Genomic DNA, 24,089 nt, shown 5'->3' with positions numbered 1-24,089 from the left:
GATTTTATTGTACAAATGACCACAATTTATTTCCGCCGATCCGGGAATCGATCTTGCTATCCTAACCTACCTAGCCACAAGCCTAACCTACCGGGACACTACTGAGTTAATGACTATAGTCGAACAAATAATTTATTTAAAACAAATAATACCTTTATTAAATCTTAAAAACAATATATCAATATAAATTATTTAGATATTGAAATATATAATATGATGAACAAAGAATACAAAATAAATTCAATAGTACCTAAATATCATATTATACAAGTTATTACAGTTTATTGTTTAATGTTTATTATATAAAATATACATTAAATTAAAATATAGGTAATAACATTATGTAGTATGCAACAATGCCATAGCTATTGACTTATTATTACTAATTGGAAAAGAAAAACACTTGTACTTTATTGATTCTATATCAATTGATATTAAAGGAGGTTTTGGGATTATATCATGTATATAGTACATTTTAATTATATCTGATGAAATAGGATTTTGAAACATAGGAAATATGTTATATTTGATTGCTTCAATTTTAATTATACCGTTTGAGAATTGAATGATATTTATTACTTTTACTATGCCATGGTCTTTTATGTAAACAAAATTATCTTTTAAATTTGTTGAATTTAGTACATAGTTGTTTAAGATAATTTCTTTATAGTAAGTTTCATCAATTGATCTATTAACTAGAGGGTCATAATTTATTTCATTTTTTAGAATTGGATAGTTGGGTGCAATTGTGGAAGTATCAATATCAATGTGTTCCATTATACGATTATAGGTGTCTTCTAGTGGAAACCTAGCATTTTTACAACTCTTTTTTAAAAACTGTAAATAGTTTTCATATTTAAATGCAGAAAATGTATCTAAACTCCCATGCATCATAACAAAATCAGCAACATGAATTAAGCCATGTACATTGTAGCTTACATATTCTTCTCCATAATGTGTAGAATATTCACTAACAAAACGTTCAATTAACATTTTAGCAACATTGTTATAGGTATAGCATGTTTTAGGAGAAATTAACAGTCTGATTGCGCAACTTAATATCATAAAATGTTTGTACAGACTGTTTTTCAATCTTCCTTTTAGAACTATTGGCCCTGTGTAAATGAGAAAAGTTCTAAACTCAGTAGCTTTCCAATATTCACACTCTTCTAAAGACCTTGGCAAACGATTAAATTCATTTGGTAAAAAAGTCTTAATATTATTTAATTCTTCAGAAATGGCTTCAGGATTTTCGAGGCGTACTGGTTTTTTACCTTTTATCCAAAATACTAACAACCTTTTCATGACACCTAAACAAATATTGTGCATGTACTCTAAAACAACTGCAGATGACATATCAATTGGCAATTCTTCTAGGGGACTCACATCTTTATGGTAAAATTCATCTTTTTTTCCGCGAAATGAATCATCTGTTCTTAGAGGAGCATTTAAATCTAAATAAGCCATGCGATTACATATGAAATCTCCCTCAACAGTACAAGAGTTGCACCCATGATACACATTATGGCCTTTTACATTTAAAACAAATGATTTCGCTGGGGCATCGCATACAATTTGCACAATCTTAAATCTCAAAACTTTGTCTTTTATTTGTATTCCATTAGATAAAATATGTTTCATTTCATTTATAAACGGGTTTAAGTACTCATGACTTGAGGTCGGTTTTTTGTACTTACCATGGTATAGTCCTACTGGTATTACAGTTTTTAATAAACATTTTATATTCACAAATGAAATGAGAATGGGCCAAAGACATGACTTAGAACTAGATGTAATAGGTAATCCATCCACATTCATTCCTAGTTCAATTATGGTTTCATTATCAAATAAGTCTAAATGTACTGTTAAGAACTTAGTTAACATAAATTCTACACCAAGATGAATATAAGATCCTGGATGTATATTTATGATAGTATGATCCTTAGCTTTTGGTGTATTAAGTAAAGTCCTTGTAGTCCTGGGCAGATCGTGTCCTTCTGATATTAATATTAATAACAGAGCATTCACACAACTGTGAGAAACATGGAATTGCAAAATCCATTTACTAAGCTTTATATCTAATGAAGTTTTTTCAGTTTTATTAGAATCATTTATATTAAAATAACTAGGAATACCATAATCAATACTACATTTTTCAGTACCACAATTAATAAATTGATCCAATGGTGGAATAATATCACTTATATTCAAAGAATTTAGAGAACTATTTATTTGTGTTAACGGTTCTACTTCCACGATACTTTGAGTCACTGCAAGTGATAGATCAGCTAATCCACTTTGAACGTTCCGTAAGAAGTTCCTCTTTGACATCAAATGCAGATCTTTTTTTTTTCTAATCTAGTTAAAAAAATTGAAAAAATTGTTTGATAATTAATAGGAATATTATATTTATTTCATTACATTTTTAATTAAATAAATATAGGAATAATTATAACAAATTAATAATATTTAAAAAACATTAGCCAAAAACATAATATAATAAATAGTTAATGTGTTTAAACTTTTTACACTTTGGGGCCTAATACTGTAAGTAACTAAAAATTTAAACAAATTAAATTGTTATTGCTTTTCCCGTGATTGACGTTGACTTCCGTTTTTAAACCAATTTTTAACATTTGCTTCAAATTCTACTTCAGTTCCTTTGAAGTTCTTCATACATACATCTGAAAAATAACATAATAACTGATACAAACAATTTTACTTGATATTTACAAAACAAATTAGTGGTACACATTACATTATAAATCATACTTAATTTAGGTACAATTAATAGTAACCTGCCTGCTCTTTTCAAAAGTTTAATATGAATACATACTGTAATAAAAAGTAATAATTTTTTTTAACCAAGAAATGTCAGGGCATTTTTTACATTTTTTAAAAATGTATTTATTAATTAAATATTACATTTTTTTTAATATTGGACTTGAATACAAAATGTTACTTATCCCAGTTCTCTCTAACCCCAAATGTATGTAGAAGGTAAATTAGTACAGTGAATGTATTAATATTAAATATTTTTAAATATATATGTGTATAGTAAAATTACCTTTTATGATTTTAGTAATTCTTAGATGTTGCAGTTGATTGTTATTTCTGAACCCAGTCCACGAGTATGAAGTTGCCAATTGGTTTGTAAAAAGTCTACTATAGACTCTTTTAGTGAAATTATGAATGTTTGTTCCGCCAATTTGGGTAACACAATCGATCTAAAAAATAAGTTTCAATTAAGTAAAAATGTGTTTTAAAAATGTTTAGATAAAATATTATTTAAGTACCAATTTTTCTTCAAATACAGAGTCCAATATAAGTTTACTTTCAATTTCTTCTAGGGATTCAACTGTTTTCATAGGAAAAAGACTTAAAAAATTATTTTCCACACTCGTTCTTGAATAACTTGTATTTAAGTTGCATCCCATTGCATCAAGTTTCCCATCAATTCTCTTGACATATGCTAGTATAGTTGTAATTTTTTCCAACATTAATTTATTCAGATCATTTTGTTCTGTAGTAATATATTGGTTGTTATTATCATTTGATATTTGATCAACTGAAAAAGTACCTATAAAATTAAAATATAGTGAATACCTAATATAATATTATAATTAAATAAACTTTTTTTTCTTTCTTTTTATACAATTCTTAATTAGGTATTAAAATTTTTTAAATATTGATACATACATGCAGGGAACAATTCTTGTCTTGGTTCTATTGACAATTCACCATGACCATCATTATCATATACATGTGTCAAAGCACCTAAAAATAAAATAATTCAATCACTTTAAAATGAGGTATAAAATGTATATAATTTAGATAGTTACTTGTTATTGATTGAAATATTTCAGCATCCGCTGATGAATAATTTGTTAATGTAGTATTTTTGGCATTGCTGGAAACTGAAGTATCGTCTCCAACTCCAACATTTGCCTTATATACTTTGATAGGAGATATTTGAGTACTGCTGGTTGCTAAAAGAAAATAGTCAACATATTAATAATTATTATTTAATCATCATAAAAATAGTTCAACTTGACTATATCATCTATAAAAGATGTAGGTAAGTAGGTATTTAAAATAATAATTTATAGAACTCTTACTGCTGTCAATGCTTTCATTTAAATTAAAAAGAGTTCTTTTTCTTGATTTTTTTGATTTATCTGGCAGATTGTTTACAATACAGTCTGACTCAGACGCTGAAGCAGAAATAAATAATTCTTTTTCTTTCTTTGAAGCTTCTTTGTAATTGTCTAACATAAGTATTTATAATTATTGTATTTTATTGAATATTAACGATTAAACATTATAGATAAGGTACTTACTATAAAATCGTGAAACTACTTTTACAGGGTAAGTTGGCCAATCAATCTCAGATTCTGTACATTCAGATATCATTCGTGGGATATTACCAGATTTTGGCCATTTTGATATATACATTTTTCCACATAAAATAAGCCAACTCTCTGGTATAACTGAGTACTTATTTTCTCCTTCAAAATAACCGACTATCCACTAACAATATTAATTAATTATTCAGTATTGCAGTGTACAATGTTAATATACATTATTATGATACCATGAGTAGGTTAGAAAACCTAGGTTAAATTTTTGTAATTACACATTGTAAATATCTACATAATCATATAATCATTTATCATAATATACAAAGTACTAAAATTAAAAATTAAATTATTTTATGCAAATGGTAACATATTTATGTGTACAAATACCAAAAAAATAATAAGTAGATACCTATGTAATATTAAAATGTTTATAATTAGGTACAACTTAAATTTAATACAGTAGGTAGTACCTACGCCCAATTTGTATAAACACATTAATATTTAATATTTATGTATATTTATTTATCATAAATATTTGGTGCCTACATAATAGATAGCTCAATTCAGAAATATCTAAGCTAATAATTACAAATATAAAGATAAGCTTATACAATTATACATAAACTATATAATAAAGTGGCCAGACGTGCCCATAATAAATGTATATAGTAACCTAGTATCTGTATATCTCCTATTTTAATTTTATTAACCTAGCCATCCTATTTGAAATAACTTAATAGGTTGGTACATAATATATTAACTAAAAAAATACCAAATATTTTGAATTGTAAAAGTAAATAATAATTACCTGTTTTGAAGCCATGTTTTAGTAGATAGTATCCACAAATAACAATTAACAAACTATAGTAAAATAAACTAATACGTTGTAAACTTGTAACTTCAATATAACCAAATGTAGTAAGTAGATAGAATACGTTTTTCACTTTTTCGGGACTGTGAATATAACAAATAACAATAGTACGGTACTAACGACTGACTGACTGTAACGACTAGTAACGTCAAAAGGACTAACGAGTCTTTCGCAGGACGCTATATACTACAACACTATGGTACAATTTGAAATTCCACGGGAAATGCTCATCGGTTAAAAATAATTGTTATGGACTTTTCCTTATCACTTATCAGCAATAGCCAATAGGTATCGTTTGTTCGTGTATATTTTATGATATTATATAATTATACGTCATGTATGATATAATATGTAATGTTAATTTTTCTAATATTATTTAAACTATTAATAGTTTTTCGATAAAAACCCGGTGGATTCATAAATATCACATTATATTAAAATTATATATATATATGTATGTATATATATATTATATATACACTGAGTTAGAATTTCACATATTAAAAGTCGTTGTAACTTCTTTGTGAAGTTACATATTCATATTATAATTAACTATTGATACCAATTAATAACTTCTACCAAACTATACTTATTGTATTCACATATACCAATTGTTGTGCGACGTAATATAGATATCGCAATATAATAATTTTTTCTCTAAATCTATATGATGGCACATAGATGTTACGGTGTGATGTCACTTTTGAGAACAAAAACAGACATCACATAGATTTCATTATCATCTTATTGCACGTAGGGTCCCTACCCCAGAAATATATTTCCATATTAAAATATTACTATAACATTAAAATCACTAATAATATAATAATTATATCAAAACGGAATGTTTTCTAGGACATAAAAAGTCATACTTTCATAATACATAGTCTAAATGACATCGTATATTCAATCAAACGTTCCAATTCAAATACCCAAAATAGTAGTTAAACTGCCGTGAAAAACCCATCTAAACTGATCACCGACTTATTCTGATTAGAGTGAACAAATGTTAAATGCTTTAATATTCATTTTGATTGTCACAATTTCTAGAAATTACTTTAGCATATAGACACCTCATTCCTACCTAAAAGTTAACGGGACAGTACTTTTGCATGTTCTTATTATTCAATTTAAAAAAGTCTTTACAAATAGTTGTGATTTTTTATGAGTATTATCTAAAATGTATCCTTAATTACCTACTCCCTACCCCAGAAACATATTTCCATATTAAAATATTACTATAACATTATAATCCCTATGAATATTTTCATTTTTTCAAAACGGAATGTTTTCTAGGACATAAAAAAGTCATACTTACATAATACATAGTGTAAATGACATCGTATATTCAGTCAAACGTTCCAATTCAAATACCCAAAATAGAAGTTAAACTGCCGCGAAAACCCCATCTAAACAGATCAGCGACTTATTCTGATTAGAGTGAACAAATGTTAAATGCTTTAATATAGATTTTGATTCTTACGTTTTTTAGAAATTAACTTATTATATAGACAACGAAATTCCTACTTAAAAAATAATGGGAAAGTACTTTTGCATGTCCCAAATTATTCAACTTAAAAAAGAATTTACAAATAGTTGTGATTTTTTATGAGTATTGTCTAAAATTTACCCTTAATTACCTACTCCCTACCCCAGAAATATATTTCCATATTAAAATATTACTATAACATTAAAATCACTAATAATATTTTCATTTTTTCAAAACGGAATGTTTTTTAGGACATAAAAAAGTCATACTTACATAATACATAGTCTAAATGACATCGTATATTCAGTCAAACGTTCCAATTCAAATACCCAAAATAGTAGTTTAACCGCTGCGAAAAACCCATCTACACAGACCAAAAACTTAGTCTGACTAGAGTGAACAAATGTTAAATGCTAATATATAGATTTTGATTGTTACATTTTTTAGAACTTACTTTAGCATATAGACACCTCATTCCTACCTAAAAGTTAACGAGACTGTACTTTTGCATGTCCCTAATTATTCAATTTAAAAAAGTCATTTCAAATAGTTGTTATTTTTTATGAGTTTTGTCTAAAATGTATCCTTAATTACCTACTCCCTACCCCGGAAATAATATTTTCATATTAAAATATTACTATAACATTATAATCACAAATAATACACTAATTTTAACAAAAAGGAATGTTTTCTAGGACATAAAAAGTCATACTTAATAATACATTGTGTAAATGTCATCGTATAACCAATCAAACGTTCCAATTCAAATACCCAAAATAGTAGTTTAACCGCTGCGAAAAACCCATCTAAACAGCGACTTATTCTGATTAGAGTGAACAAATGTTAAATGCTTTAATATAGATTTTGATTTTTACATTTTTTAGAAATTAACTTATTATATAGACAACGAAATTCCTACTTAAAAAATAATTGGAAAGTACTTTTGCATGTCCCAAATTAATCAACCTTAAAAAGAATTTACAAATAGTTGTGATTTTTTATGAGCATTGTCTAAAATTTACCCTTAATTACCTACTCCCTACCCCAGAAACATATTTCCATATAAAAATATATCTTTAACATTATAATCACTAATAATATAATAATTGTATCAAAACGGAATGTTTTCTAGGACATAAAAATTCATACTTACATAATACATTGTGTAAATTTCATCGTATAACCAATCAAACGTTCCACATCAAATACCCAAAACAGTAGTTAAACTGCCGTGAAAAACCCATCTAAACAGCGACTTATTCTGATTAGAGTGAACAAATGTTAAATGCTTTAATATTCATTTTGATTGTCACATTTTCTAGAAATTACTTTAGCATATAGACACCTCATTCCTACCTCAAAGTTAACGGGACAGTACTTTTGCATGTTCTTATAATTCAATTTAAAAAAGTCTTTACAAATAGTTGTGATTTTTTATGAGTATTATCTAAAATGTATCCTTAATTACCTACTCCCTACCCCAGAAACATATTTCCATATTAAAATATTACTATAACATTATAATCCCTATGAATATTTTCATTTTTTCAAAACGGAATGTTTTCTAGGACATAAAAAAGTCATACTTACATAATACATAGTGTAAATGACATCGTATATTCAGTCAAACGTTCCAATTCAAATACCCAAAATAGTAGTTAAACTGCCGCGAAAACCCCATCTAAACAGATCAGCGACTTATTCTGATTAGAGTGAACAAATGTTAAATGCTTTAATATAGATTTTGATTTTTACATTTTTTAGAAATTAACTTATTATATAGACAACGAAATTCCTACTTAAAAAATAATGGGAAAGTACTTTTGCATGTCCCAAAGTATTCAACTTAAAAAAGTATTTACAAATAGTTGTGATTTTTTATGAGTATTGTCTAAAATTTACCCTTAATTACCTACTCCCTACCCCAGAAACATATTTCCATATTAAAATATTTCTATAACATTATAATCACTAATAATATAATAATTGTATCAAAACAGAATGTTTTCTAGGACATAAAAAGTCATACTTACATAATACATTGTGTAAATTTCATCGTATAACCAATCAAACGTTCCACTTCAAATACCAAAAACAGTAGTTAAACTGCCGCGAAAAACCCATCTAAACAGCGACTTATTCTGCTTAGAGTGAACAAATGTTAAATGCTTTAATATTCATTTTGATTTTCACATTTTCTAGAAATTACTTTAGCATATAGACACCTCATTCCTACCTAAAAGTTAACGAGACAGTTCTTTTGCATGTCCCTTATTATTCAATTTTAAAAAGTCGTTACAAATAGTTGTGATTTTTTATGAGTATTGTCTAAAATGTATCCTTAATTACTTACTCCCTACCCCGGAAATAATATTTTCATATTAAAATATTACTATAACATTATAATTCCTAATAATATTTTCATTTTTTCAAAACGGAATGTTTTCTAGGACATAAATAAGTCATACTTACATAATACATAGTCTAAATGACATCGTATATTCAGTCAAACGTTCCACTTCAAATACCCAAAACAGTAGTTAAACTGCCGCGAAAAACCCATCTAAAAAGCGACTTATTCTGATTAGAGTGAACAAAAGTTAAATGCTTTAATATTCATTTTGAAGGTTACATTTTTTAGAACTTACTTTAGCATATAGACACCTCATTCCTACCTAAAAGTTAACGGGACTGTACTTTTGCATGTCCCTAATTATTCAATTTAAAAAAGTCATTTCAAATAGTTGTTATTTTTTAAGAGTTTTGTCTAAAATGTATCCTTAATTAACTACTCCCTACCCCGGAAATAATATTTTCATATTAAAATATTACTATAACATTATAATCACAAATAATACACTAATTTTAACAAAAAGGAATGTTTTCTAGGACATAAAAAGTCATACTTAATAATACATTGTGTAAATGTCATCGTATAACCAATCAAACGTTCCAATTCAAATACCCAAAATAGTAGTTTAACCGCTGCGAAAAACCCATCAACACAGACCAACAACTTATTCTGATTAGAGTGAACAAATGTTAAATGCTTTAATATTCATTTTGATCGTCACATTTTCTAGAAATTACTTTAGCATATAGACACCTCATTCCTACCTAAAAGTTACCGAGACAGTACTTTTGCATGTCCCTTATTATTCAATTTAAAAAAGTCTTTACAAATAGTTGTTATTTCTTATGAGTTTTGCCTAAAATGTATCCTTAATTACCTACTCCCTACCCCGGAAATAATATTTTCATATTAAAATATTACTATAACATTATAATCCCTAATAATATTTTCATTTTTTCAAAACGGAATGATTTCTAGGACATAAAAAAGTCATACTTACATATTACATAGTCTAAATGACATCGTATATTCAATCAAACGTTCCAATTCAAATACCCAAAATAGTAGTTAAACTGCCGTGAAAAACCCATCTAAACAGCGACTTATTCTGATTAGAGTGAACAAATGTTAAATGCTTTAATATTCATTTTGATTGTCACATTTTCTAGAAATTACTTTAGCATATAGACACCTCATTTCTACCTAAAAATTAACGGGACAGTACTTTTGCATGTCCTTATTATTCAATTTAAAAAAGTCTTTACAAATAGTTGTGATTTTTTATGAGTATTATCTAAAATGTATCCTTAATTACCTACTCCCTACCCCAGAAACATATTTCCATATTAAAATATTACTATAACATTATAATCCCTATGAATATTTTCATTTTTTCAAAACGGAATATTTTCTAGGACATAAGAAAGTCATACTTACATAATACATTGTGTAAATGTCATCGTATAACCAATCAAAAATTCCAATTCAAATACCCAAAATAGTAGTTAAACTGCCGCGAAAAACCCATCTAAACAGATCAGAAACTTATTCTGATTAGAGTGAACAAATGTTAAATGCTTTAATATTCATTTTGATTTTCACATTTTCTAGAAATTACTTTAGCATATAGACACCTCATTCCTACCTAAAAGTTAACGAGACAGTTCTTTTGAATGTCCCTTATTATTCAATTTAAAAAAGTCGTTACAAATAGTTGTGATTTTTTATGAGTATCGTCTAAAATGTATCCTTAATTACTTACTCCCTACCCCGGAAATAATATTTTCATATTTAAATAATACTATAACATTATAATTCCTAATAATATTTTCATTTTTTCAAAACGGAATGTTTTCTAGGACATAAATAAGTCATACTTACATAATACATAGTCTAAATGACATCGTATATTCAGTCAAACGTTCCAATTCAAATACCCAAAACAGTAGTTAAACTGCCGCGAAAACCCCATCTAAACAGATCAGCAACTTATTCTGATTAGAGTGAACAAATGTTAAATGCTTTAATATAGATTTTGATTGTTACATTTTTTAGAAATTAACTTCTTATATAGACAACGAAATTCCTACAGAAAAAATAATGGGACAGTACTTTTGCATGTCCCAAATTATTCAACTTAAAATAGAATTTACAAATAGTTGTGATTTTTTATGAGTATTGTCTAAAATTTACCCTTAATTACCTACTCCCTACCCAAGAAATATATTTCCATATTAAAATATTACTATAACATTAAAATCACTAATAATATTTTCATTTTTTCAAAACGGAATGTTTTCTAGGACATAAAAAAGTCATACTTACATAATACATAGTCTAAATGACATCGTATATTCAGTCAAACGTTCCAATTCAAATACCCAAAATAGTAGTTTAACCGCTGCGAAAAACCCATCTACACAGACCAAAAACTTAGTCTGACTAGAGTGAACAAATGTTAAATGCTAATATATAGATTTTGATTGTTACATTTTTTAGAACTTACTTTAGCATATAGACACCTCATTCCTACCTAAAAGTTAACGGGACTGTACTTTTGCATGTCCCTAATTATTCAATTTAAAAAAGTCATTTCAAATAGTTGTTATTTTTTATGAGTTTTGTCTAAAATGTATCCTTAATTACCTACTCCCTACCCCGGAAATAATATTTTCATATTAAAATATTACTATAACATTATAATCCCTAATAATATTTTCATTTTTTCAAAACGGAATGATTTCTAGGACATAAAAAAGTCATACTTACATATTACATAGTCTAAATGACATCGTATATTCAATCAAACGTTCCAATTCAAATACCCAAAATAGTAGTTAAACTGCCGTGAAAAACCCATCTAAACAGCGACTTATTCTGATTAGAGTGAACAAATGTTAAATGCTTTAATATTCATTTTGATTGTCACATTTTCTAGAAATTACTTTAGCATATAGACACCTCATTTCTACCTAAAAATTAACGGGACAGTACTTTTGCATGTCCTTATTATTCAATTTAAAAAAGTCTTTACAAATAGTTGTGATTTTTTATGAGTATTATCTAAAATGTATCCTTAATTACCTACTCCCTACCCCAGAAACATATTTCCATATTAAAATATTACTATAACATTATAATCCCTATGAATATTTTCATTTTTTCAAAACGGAATATTTTCTAGGACATAAGAAAGTCATACTTACATAATACATTGTGTAAATGTCATCGTATAACCAATCAAAAATTCCAATTCAAATACCCAAAATAGTAGTTAAACTGCCGCGAAAAACCCATCTAAACAGATCAGAAACTTATTCTGATTAGAGTGAACAAATGTTAAATGCTTTAATATTCATTTTGATTTTCACATTTTCTAGAAATTACTTTAGCATATAGACACCTCATTCCTACCTAAAAGTTAACGAGACAGTTCTTTTGAATGTCCCTTATTATTCAATTTAAAAAAGTCGTTACAAATAGTTGTGATTTTTTATGAGTATCGTCTAAAATGTATCCTTAATTACTTACTCCCTACCCCGGAAATAATATTTTCATATTTAAATAATACTATAACATTATAATTCCTAATAATATTTTCATTTTTTCAAAACGGAATGTTTTCTAGGACATAAATAAGTCATACTTACATAATACATAGTCTAAATGACATCGTATATTCAGTCAAACGTTCCAATTCAAATACCCAAAACAGTAGTTAAACTGCCGCGAAAACCCCATCTAAACAGATCAGCAACTTATTCTGATTAGAGTGAACAAATGTTAAATGCTTTAATATAGATTTTGATTGTTACATTTTTTAGAAATTAACTTCTTATATAGACAACGAAATTCCTACAGAAAAAATAATGGGACAGTACTTTTGCATGTCCCAAATTATTCAACTTAAAATAGAATTTACAAATAGTTGTGATTTTTTATGAGTATTGTCTAAAATTTACCCTTAATTACCTACTCCCTACCCAAGAAATATATTTCCATATTAAAATATTACTATAACATTAAAATCACTAATAATATTTTCATTTTTTCAAAACGGAATGTTTTCTAGGACATAAAAAAGTCATACTTACATAATACATAGTCTAAATGACATCGTATATTCAGTCAAACGTTCCAATTCAAATACCCAAAATAGTAGTTTAACCGCTGCGAAAAACCCATCTACACAGACCAAAAACTTAGTCTGACTAGAGTGAACAAATGTTAAATGCTAATATATAGATTTTGATTGTTACATTTTTTAGAACTTACTTTAGCATATAGACACCTCATTCCTACCTAAAAGTTAACGGGACTGTACTTTTGCATGTCCCTAATTATTCAATTTAAAAAAGTCATTTCAAATAGTTGTTATTTTTTATGAGTTTTGTCTAAAATGTATCCTTAATTACCTACTCCCTACCCCGGAAATAATATTTTCATATTAAAATATTACTATAACATTATAATCACAAATAATACACTAATTTTAACAAAAAGGAATGTTTTCTAGGACATAAAAAGTCATACTTAATAATACATTGTGTAAATGTCATCGTATAACCAATCAAACGTTCCAATTCAAATACCCAAAATAGTAGTTTAACCGCTGCGAAAAACCCATCTAAACAGCGACTTATTCTGATTAGAGTGAACAAATGTTAAATGCTTTAATATAGATTTTGATTTTTACATTTTTTAGAAATTAACTTATTATATAGACAACGAAATTCCTACTTAAAAAATAATTGGAAAGTACTTTTGCATGTCCCAAATTAATCAACCTTAAAAAGAATTTACAAATAGTTGTGATTTTTTATGAGCATTGTCTAAAATTTACCCTTAATTACCTACTCCCTACCCCAGAAACATATTTCCATATAAAAATATATCTTTAACATTATAATCACTAATAATATAATAATTGTATCAAAACGGAATGTTTTCTAGGACATAAAAATTCATACTTACATAATACATTGTGTAAATTTCATCGTATAACCAATCAAACGTTCCACATCAAATACCCAAAACAGTAGTTAAACTGCCGTGAAAAACCCATCTAAACAGCGACTTATTCTGATTAGAGTGAACAAATGTTAAATGCTTTAATATTCATTTTGATTGTCACATTTTCTAGAAATTACTTTAGCATATAGACACCTCATTCCTACCTCAAAGTTAACGGGACAGTACTTTTGCATGTTCTTATAATTCAATTTAAAAAAGTCTTTACAAATAGTTGTGATTTTTTATGAGTATTATCTAAAATGTATCCTTAATTACCTACTCCCTACCCCAGAAACATATTTCCATATTAAAATATTACTATAACATTATAATCCCTATGAATATTTTCATTTTTTCAAAACGGAATGTTTTCTAGGACATAAAAAAGTCATACTTACATAATACATAGTGTAAATGACATCGTATATTCAGTCAAACGTTCCAATTCAAATACCCAAAATAGTAGTTAAACTGCCGCGAAAACCCCATCTAAACAGATCAGCGACTTATTCTGATTAGAGTGAACAAATGTTAAATGCTTTAATATAGATTTTGATTTTTACATTTTTTAGAAATTAACTTATTATATAGACAACGAAATTCCTACTTAAAAAATAATGGGAAAGTACTTTTGCATGTCCCAAAGTATTCAACTTAAAAAAGTATTTACAAATAGTTGTGATTTTTTATGAGTATTGTCTAAAATTTACCCTTAATTACCTACTCCCTACCCCAGAAACATATTTCCATATTAAAATATTTCTATAACATTATAATCACTAATAATATAATAATTGTATCAAAACAGAATGTTTTCTAGGACATAAAAAGTCATACTTACATAATACATTGTGTAAATTTCATCGTATAACCAATCAAACGTTCCACTTCAAATACCAAAAACAGTAGTTAAACTGCCGCGAAAAACCCATCTAAACAGCGACTTATTCTGCTTAGAGTGAACAAATGTTAAATGCTTTAATATTCATTTTGATTTTCACATTTTCTAGAAATTACTTTAGCATATAGACACCTCATTCCTACCTAAAAGTTAACGAGACAGTTCTTTTGCATGTCCCTTATTATTCAATTTTAAAAAGTCGTTACAAATAGTTGTGATTTTTTATGAGTATTGTCTAAAATGTATCCTTAATTACTTACTCCCTACACCGGAAATAATATTTTCATATTAAAATATTACTATAACATTATAATTCCTAATAATATTTTCATTTTTTCAAAACGGAATGTTTTCTAGGACATAAATAAGTCATACTTACATAATACATAGTCTAAATGACATCGTATATTCAGTCAAACGTTCCACTTCAAATACCCAAAACAGTAGTTAAACTGCCGCGAAAAACCCATCTAAAAAGCGACTTATTCTGATTAGAGTGAACAAAAGTTAAATGCTTTAATATTCATTTTGAAGGTTACATTTTTTAGAACTTACTTTAGCATATAGACACCTCATTCCTACCTAAAAGTTAACGGGACTGTACTTTTGCATGTCCCTAATTATTCAATTTAAAAAAGTCATTTCAAATAGTTGTTATTTTTTAAGAGTTTTGTCTAAAATGTATCCTTAATTAACTACTCCCTACCCCGGAAATAATATTTTCATATTAAAATATTACTATAACATTATAATCACAAATAATACACTAATTTTAACAAAAAGGAATGTTTTCTAGGACATAAAAAGTCATACTTAATAATACATTGTGTAAATGTCATCGTATAACCAATCAAACGTTCCAATTCAAATACCCAAAATAGTAGTTTAACCGCTGCGAAAAACCCATCAACACAGACCAACAACTTATTCTGATTAGAGTGAACAAATGTTAAATGCTTTAATATTCATTTTGATCGTCACATTTTCTAGAAATTACTTTAGCATATAGACACCTCATTCCTACCTAAAAGTTACCGAGACAGTACTTTTGCATGTCCCTTATTATTCAATTTAAAAAAGTCTTTACAAATAGTTGTTATTTCTTATGAGTTTTGCCTAAAATGTATCCTTAATTACCTACTCCCTACCCCGGAAATAATATTTTCATATTAAAATATTACTATAACATTATAATCCCTAATAATATTTTCATTTTTTCAAAACGGAATGATTTCTAGGACATAAAAAAGTCATACTTACATATTACATAGTCTAAATGACATCGTATATTCAATCAAACGTTCCAATTCAAATACCCAAAATAGTAGTTAAACTGCCGTGAAAAACCCATCTAAACAGCGACTTATTCTGATTAGAGTGAACAAATGTTAAATGCTTTAATATTCATTTTGATTGTCACATTTTCTAGAAATTACTTTAGCATATAGACACCTCATTTCTACCTAAAAATTAACGGGACAGTACTTTTGCATGTCCTTATTATTCAATTTAAAAAAGTCTTTACAAATAGTTGTGATTTTTTATGAGTATTATCTAAAATGTATCCTTAATTACCTACTCCCTACCCCAGAAACATATTTCCATATTAAAATATTACTATAACATTATAATCCCTAAGAATATTTTCATTTTTTCAAAACGGAATATTTTCTAGGACATAAGAAAGTCATACTTACATAATACATTGTGTAAATGTCATCGTATAACCAATCAAAAATTCCAATTCAAATACCCAAAATAGTAGTTAAACTGCCGCGAAAAACCCATCTAAACAGATCAGAAACTTATTCTGATTAGAGTGAACAAATGTTAAATGCTTTAATATAGATTTTGATTTTTACATTTTTTAGAAATTAACTTATTATATAGACAACGAAATTCCTACTTAAAAAATAATTGGAAAGTACTTTTGCATGTCCCAAATTATTCAACTTAAAAAAGAATTTACAAATAGTTGTGATTTTTTATGAGTATTGTCTAAAATTTACCCTTAATTACCTACTCCCTACCCCAAAAATATATTTTCATATTAAAATATTACTATAACATTAAAATCACTAATAATATAATAATTATATCAAAACGGAATGTTTTCTAGGACATAAAAAGTCATACTTTCATAATACATAGTCTAAATGACATCGTATATTCAATCAAACGTTCCAATTCAAATACCCAAAATAGTAGTTAAACTGCCGTGAAAAACCCATCTAAACTGATCACCGACTTATTCTGATTAGAGTGAACAAATGTTAAATGCTTTAATATTCATTTTGATTGTCACAATTTCTAGAAATTACTTTAGCATATAGACACCTCATTCCTACCTAAAAGTTAACGGGACAGTACTTTTGCATGTTCTTATTATTCAATTTAAAAAAGTCTTTACAAATAGTTGTGATTTTTTATGAGTATTATCTAAAATGTATCCTTAATTACCTACTCCCTACCCCAGAAACATATTTCCATATTAAAATATTACTATAACATTATAATCCCTATGAATATTTTCATTTTTTCAAAACGGAATGTTTTCTAGGACATAAAAAAGTCATACTTACATAATACATAGTGTAAATGACATCGTATATTCAGTCAAACGTTCCAATTCAAATACCCAAAATAGAAGTTAAACTGCCGCGAAAACCCCATCTAAACAGATCAGCGACTTATTCTGATTAGAGTGAACAAATGTTAAATGCTTTAATATAGATTTTGATTGTTACATTTTTTAGAACTTACTTTAGCATATAGACACCTCATTCCTACCTAAAAGTTAACGGGACAGTACTTTTGCATGTTCTTATAATTCAATTTAAAAAAGTCTTTACAAATAGTTGTGATTTTTTATGAGTATTATCTAAAATGTATCCTTAATTACCTACTCCCTACCCCAGAAACATATTTCCATATTAAAATATTACTATAACATTATAATCCCTATGAATATTTTCATTTTTTCAAAACGGAATGTTTTCTAGGACATAAAAAAGTCATACTTACATAATACATAGTGTAAATGACATCGTATATTCAGTCAAACGTTCCAATTCAAATACCCAAAATAGTAGTTAAACTGCCGCGAAAACCCCATCTAAACAGATCAGCAACTTATTCTGATTAGAGTGAACAAATGTTAAATGCTTTAATATTCATTTTGATTTTCACATTTTCTAGAAATTACTTTAGCATATAGACACCTCATTCCTACCTAAAAGTTAACGAGACAGTTCTTTTGAATGTCCCTTATTATTCAATTTAAAAAAGTCGTTACAAATAGTTGTGATTTTTTATGAGTATCGTCTAAAATGTATCCTTAATTACTTACTCCCTACCCCGGAAATAATATTTTCATATTTAAATAATACTATAACATTATAATTCCTAATAATATTTTCATTTTTTCAAAACGGAATGTTTTCTAGGACATAAATAAGTCATACTTACATAATACATAGTCTAAATGACATCGTATATTCAGTCAAACGTTCCAATTCAAATACCCAAAACAGTAGTTAAACTGCCGCGAAAACCCCATCTAAACAGATCAGCAACTTATTCTGATTAGAGTGAACAAATGTTAAATGCTTTAATATAGATTTTGATTGTTACATTTTTTAGAAATTAACTTCTTATATAGACAACGAAATTCCTACTTAAAAAATAATGGGAAAGTACTTTTGCATGTCCCAAATTATTCAACTTCAAAAATAATTTACAAATATTTGTGATTTTTTATGAGTATTGTCTAAAATTTACACTTAATTACCAACTCCCTACCCCAGAAACATATGTCCATATTAAAATATTACTATAACATTATAATCACTAATAATATAATAATTTTATCAAAACGGAATGTTTTCTAGGACATAAAAAGTCATACTTACATAATACATTGTGTACATGTCATCGTATAACCAATCAACCGTTCCAATTCAAATACCCAAAATAGTAGTTAAACTGCCGCAAAAAACCCATCTAAACAGCGACTTATTCTGATTAGAGTGAACAAATGTTAAATGCTTTAATATTCATTTTGATTGTCACATTTTCTAGAAATTACTTTAGCATATAGACACCTCATTCCTACCTAAAAGTTAAGGAGACAGTTCTTTTGCATGTCCCTTATTATTCAATTTAAAAAAGTCGTTACAAATAGTTTTGATTTTTTATGAGTATTGTCTAAAATGTATCCTTAATTACTTACTCCCTACCCCGGAAATAATATTTTCATATTAAAATATTACTATAACATTATAATCCCTAATAATTTTTTCATTTTTTCAAAACGGAATGTTTTCTAGGACATAAAAAGTCATACTTAATAATACATTGTGTAAATGTCATCGTATAACCAATCAAACGTTCCAATTCAAATACCCAAAATAGTAGTTAAACTGCCGCGAAAAACTCATCTAAACAGCGACTTATTCTGATTAGAGTGAACAAATGTTAAATGCTTCAATATAGATTTTGAAGGTTACATTTTTTAGAACTTACTATAGCATATAGACACCTCATTCCTACCTAAAAGTTTCCGGTAAAGTACTTTTGCATGTCCCAAATTATTCAACTTAAAAAAGAATTTACAAATAGTTGTGATTTTTAATGAGTATTATCTAAAATGTATCCTTAATTACCTACTCCCTACCCCAGAAACATATTTCCATATTAAAATATTACTATAACATTATAATCCCTATAAATATTTTCATTTTTCAAAAACGGAATGTTTTCTAGGACATAAGAAAGTCATACTTACATAATACATTGTGTAAATGTCATCGTATAACCAATCAAACGTTCCAATTCAAATACCCAAAATAGTAGTTTAACCGCTGCGAAAAACCCATCTACACAGACCAAAAACTTAGTCTGACTAGAGTGAACAAATGTTAAATGCTAATATATAGATTTTGATTGTTACATTTTTTAGAACTTACTTTAGCATATAGACACCTCATTCCTACCTAAAAGTTAACGGGACTGTACTTTTGCATGTCCCTAATTATTCAATTTAAAAAAGTCATTTCAAATAGTTGTTATTTTTTATGAGTTTCGTCTAAAATGTATCCTTAATTACCTACTCCCTACCCCGGAAATAATATTTTCATATTAAAATATTACTATAACATTATAATCACAAATAATACACTAATTTTAACAAAAAGGAATGTTTTCTAGGACATAAAAAGTCATACTTACGTAAAACATAGTCTAAATGACATCGTATATTCAGTCAAACGTTCCAATTCAAATACCCAAAATAGTAGTTTAACCGCTGCGAAAAACCCATCTAAACAGCGACTTATTCTGATTAGAGTGAACAAATGTTAAATGCTTTAATATTCATTTTGATTTTCACATTTTCTAGAAATTACTTTAGCATATAGACACCTCATTCCTACCTAAAAGTTAACGAGACAGTTCTTTTGCATGTCCCTTATTATTCAATTTAAAAAAGTCGTTACAAATAGTTGTGATTTTTTATGAGTAATGTCTAAAATGTATCCTTAATTACTTACTCCCTACCCCGGAAATAATATTTTCATATTAAAATATTACTATAACATTATAATTCCTAATAATATTTTCATTTTTTCAAAACGGAATGTTTTCTAGGACATAAATAAGTCATACTTACATAATACATAGTCTAAATGACATCGTATATTCTGTCGAACGTTCCAATTCAAATACCCAAAATAGTAGTTAAACTGCCGCGAAAACCCCATCTAAACAGATCAGCGACTTATTCTGATTAGAGTGAACAAATGTTAAATGCTTTAATATAGATTTTGAAGGTTACATTTTTTAGAACTTACTTTAGCATATAGACACCTCATTCCTACCTAAAAGTTAACGGGACAGTACTTTTGCATGTTCTTATTATTCAATTTAAAAAAGTCTTTACAAATAGTTGTGATTTTTTATGAGTATTATCTAAAATGTATCCTTAATTACCTACTCCCTACCCCAGAAATATATTTCCATATTAAAATATTACTATAACATTATAATCCCTATGAATATTTTCATTTTTTCAAAACGGAATGTTTTCTAGGACATAAAAAAGTCATACTTACATAATACATAGTGTAAATGACATCGTATATTCAGTCAAACGTTCCAATTCAAATACCCAAAATAGAAGTTAAACTGCCGCGAAAACCCCATCTAAACAGATCAGCGACTTATTCTGATTAGAGTGAACAAATGTTAAATGCTTTAATATAGATTTTGATTCTTACGTTTTTTAGAAATTAACTTATTATATAGACAACGAAATTCCTACTTAAAAAATAATGGGAAAGTACTTTTGCATGTCCCAAATTATTCAACTTAAAAAAGAATTTACAAATAGTTGTGATTTTTTATGAGTATTGTCTAAAATTTACCCTTAATTACCTACTCCCTACCCCAGAAATATATTTCCATATTAAAATATTACTATAACATTAAAATCACTAATAATATTTTCATTTTTTCAAAACGGAATGTTTTTTAGGACATAAAAAAGTCATACTTACATAATACATAGTCTAAATGACATCGTATATTCAGTCAAACGTTCCAATTCAAATACCCAAAATAGTAGTTTAACCGCTGCGAAAAACCCATCTACACAGACCAAAAACTTAGTCTGACTAGAGTGAACAAATGTTAAATGCTTTAATATAGATTTTGATTGTTACATTTTTTAGAAATTAACTTATTATATAGACAACGAAATTCCTACTTAAAAAATAATGGGAAAGTACATTTGCATGTCCCAAATTATTCAACTTAAAAAAGAATTTACAAATAGTTGTGATTTTTTATGAGTATTGTCTAAAACTTACCCTTAATTACCTACTCCTACCCCAGAAATATATTTCCATATTAAAATATTACTATAACATTAAAATTTCTAATTATATTTTCATTTTTTCAAAACAGAATGTTTTCTAGGACATAAAAAGTCATACTTACATAATACATAGTCTAAATTTCATCGTATAACCAATCAAACGTTCCAATTCAAATACCCAAAATAGTAGTTTAACCGCTGCGAAAAACCCATCTAAACAGCGACTTATTCTGATTAGAGTGAACAAATGTTAAATGCTTTAATATAGATTTTGATTTTTACATTTTTTAGAAATTAACTTATTATATAGACAACGAAATTCCTACTTAAAAAATAATTGGAAAGTACTTTTGCATGTCCCAAATTATTCAACTTAAAAAAGAATTTACAAATAGTTGTGATTTTTTATGAGCATTGTCTAAAATTTACCCTTAATTACCTACTCCCTACCCCAGAAACATATTTCCATATTAAAATATATCTTTAACATTATAATCACTAATAATATAATAATTGTATCAAAACGGAATGTTTTCTAGGACATAAAAATTCATACTTACATAATACATTGTGTAAATTTCATCGTATAACCAATCAAACGTTCCACATCAAATACCCAAAACAGTAGTTAAACTGCCGTGAAAAACCCATCTAAACAGCGACTTATTCTGATTATAGTGAACAAATGTTAAATGCTTTAATATTCATTTTGATTGTCACATTTTCTAGAAATTACTTTAGCATATAGACACCTCATTCCTACCTAAAAGTTAACGGGACAGTACTTTTGCATGTTCTTATAATTCAATTTAAAAAAGTCTTTACAAATAGTTGTGATTTTTTATGAGTATTATCTAAAATGTATCCTTAATTACCTACTCCCTACCCCAGAAACATATTTCCATATTAAAATATTACTATAACATTATAATTCCTAATAATATTTTCATTTTTTCAAAACGGAATATTTTCTAGGACATAAGAAAGTCATACTTACATAATACATTGTGTAAATGTCATCGTATAACCAATCAAACGTTCCAATTCAAATACCCAAAATAGTAGTTAAACTGCCGCGAAAACCCCATCTAAACAGATCAGCGACTTATTCTGATTAGAGTGAACAAATGTTAAATGCTTTAATATAGATTTTGATTGTTACATTTTTTAGAAATTAACTTCTTATATAGACAACGAAATTCCTACTTAAAAAATAATGGGAAAGTACTTTTGCATGTCCCAAATTATTCAACTTCAAAAATAATTTACAAATAGTTGTGATTTTTTATGAGTATTGTCTAAAATTTACACTTAATTACCAACTCCCTACCCCAGAAACATATGTCCATATTAAAATATTACTATAACATTATAATCACTAATAATATAATAATTTTATCAAAACGGAATGTTTTCTAGGACATAAAAAGTCATACTTACATAATACATTGTGTACATGTCATCGTATAACCTATCAACCGTTCCAATTCAAATACCCAAAATAGTAGTTAAACTGCCGCAAAAAACCCATCTAAACAGCGACTTATTCTGATTAGAGTGAACAAATGTTAAATGCTTTAATATTCATTTTGATTGTCACATTTTCTAGAAATTACTTTAGCATATAGACACCTCATTCCTACCTAAAAGTTAACGAGACAGTTCTTTTGCATGTCCCTTATTATTCAATTTAAAAAAGTCGTTACAAATAGTTGTGATTTTTTATGAGTATTGTCTAAAATGTATCCTTAATTACTTACTCCCTACCCCGGAAATAATATTTTCATATTAAAATATTACTATAACATTATAATCCCTAATAATATTTTCATTTTTTTCAAAACGGAATGTTTTCTAGGACATAAAAAGTCATACTTAATAATACATTGTGTAAATGTCATCGTATAACCAATCAAACGTTCCAATTCAAATACCCAAAATAGTAGTTAAACTGCCGCGAAAAACTCATCTAAACAGCGACTTATTCTGATTAGAGTGAACAAATGTTAAATGCTTTAATATTCATTTTGATTGTCACATTTTTTAGAAATTACTTTAGCATATAGACACCTCATTCCTACCTAAAAGTGAACGGGAAAGTACTTTGCATGTCCCTAATTATTCAATTTAAAAATGTCATTTCAAATAGTTGTTATTTTTTATGAGTATTGTCTAAAATGTATCCTTAATTACCTACTCCTTACCCCAGAAACATATTTCCATATTA

At 27.1% G+C, this 24,089-nt stretch overlaps 2 protein-coding genes across 2 annotated transcripts; both read right to left on the bottom strand.

Moving 5' to 3' along the window:
* Positions 1-267: 267 nt before the first annotated feature.
* Positions 268-1,467, bottom strand: LOC132948703 (uncharacterized). The gene has a single exon (XM_061019690.1). It carries the CDS (start codon positions 1,465-1,467, stop codon positions 340-342), a length of 1,128 nt encoding a protein of 375 aa, XP_060875673.1. The 3' UTR covers positions 268-339.
* Positions 1,468-2,549: 1,082 nt separating this feature from the next.
* LOC132933594 (uncharacterized) lies at positions 2,550-4,219 on the bottom strand. Its single transcript, XM_060999860.1, has 6 exons — positions 4,119-4,219; positions 3,843-3,989; positions 3,700-3,777; positions 3,297-3,580; positions 3,068-3,227; positions 2,550-2,684 (listed from the first exon to the last, which is right to left on the bottom strand). The coding sequence occupies exons 4-6, from the start codon at positions 3,498-3,500 to the stop codon at positions 2,581-2,583; spliced, it is 468 nt and encodes a 155-aa protein (XP_060855843.1). The 5' UTR covers positions 3,501-3,580; positions 3,700-3,777; positions 3,843-3,989; positions 4,119-4,219; the 3' UTR covers positions 2,550-2,580.
* Between the last annotated feature and the right edge of the window lie 19,870 nt (positions 4,220-24,089).

The sequence above is a fragment of the Metopolophium dirhodum genome, chromosome 1 (genome assembly GCF_019925205.1).
Source record: "Metopolophium dirhodum isolate CAU chromosome 1, ASM1992520v1, whole genome shotgun sequence".
Taxonomy (NCBI): Eukaryota; Metazoa; Arthropoda; class Insecta; order Hemiptera; family Aphididae; genus Metopolophium; species Metopolophium dirhodum.
This window is presented reverse-complemented; position numbering and strand designations above follow the sequence as displayed.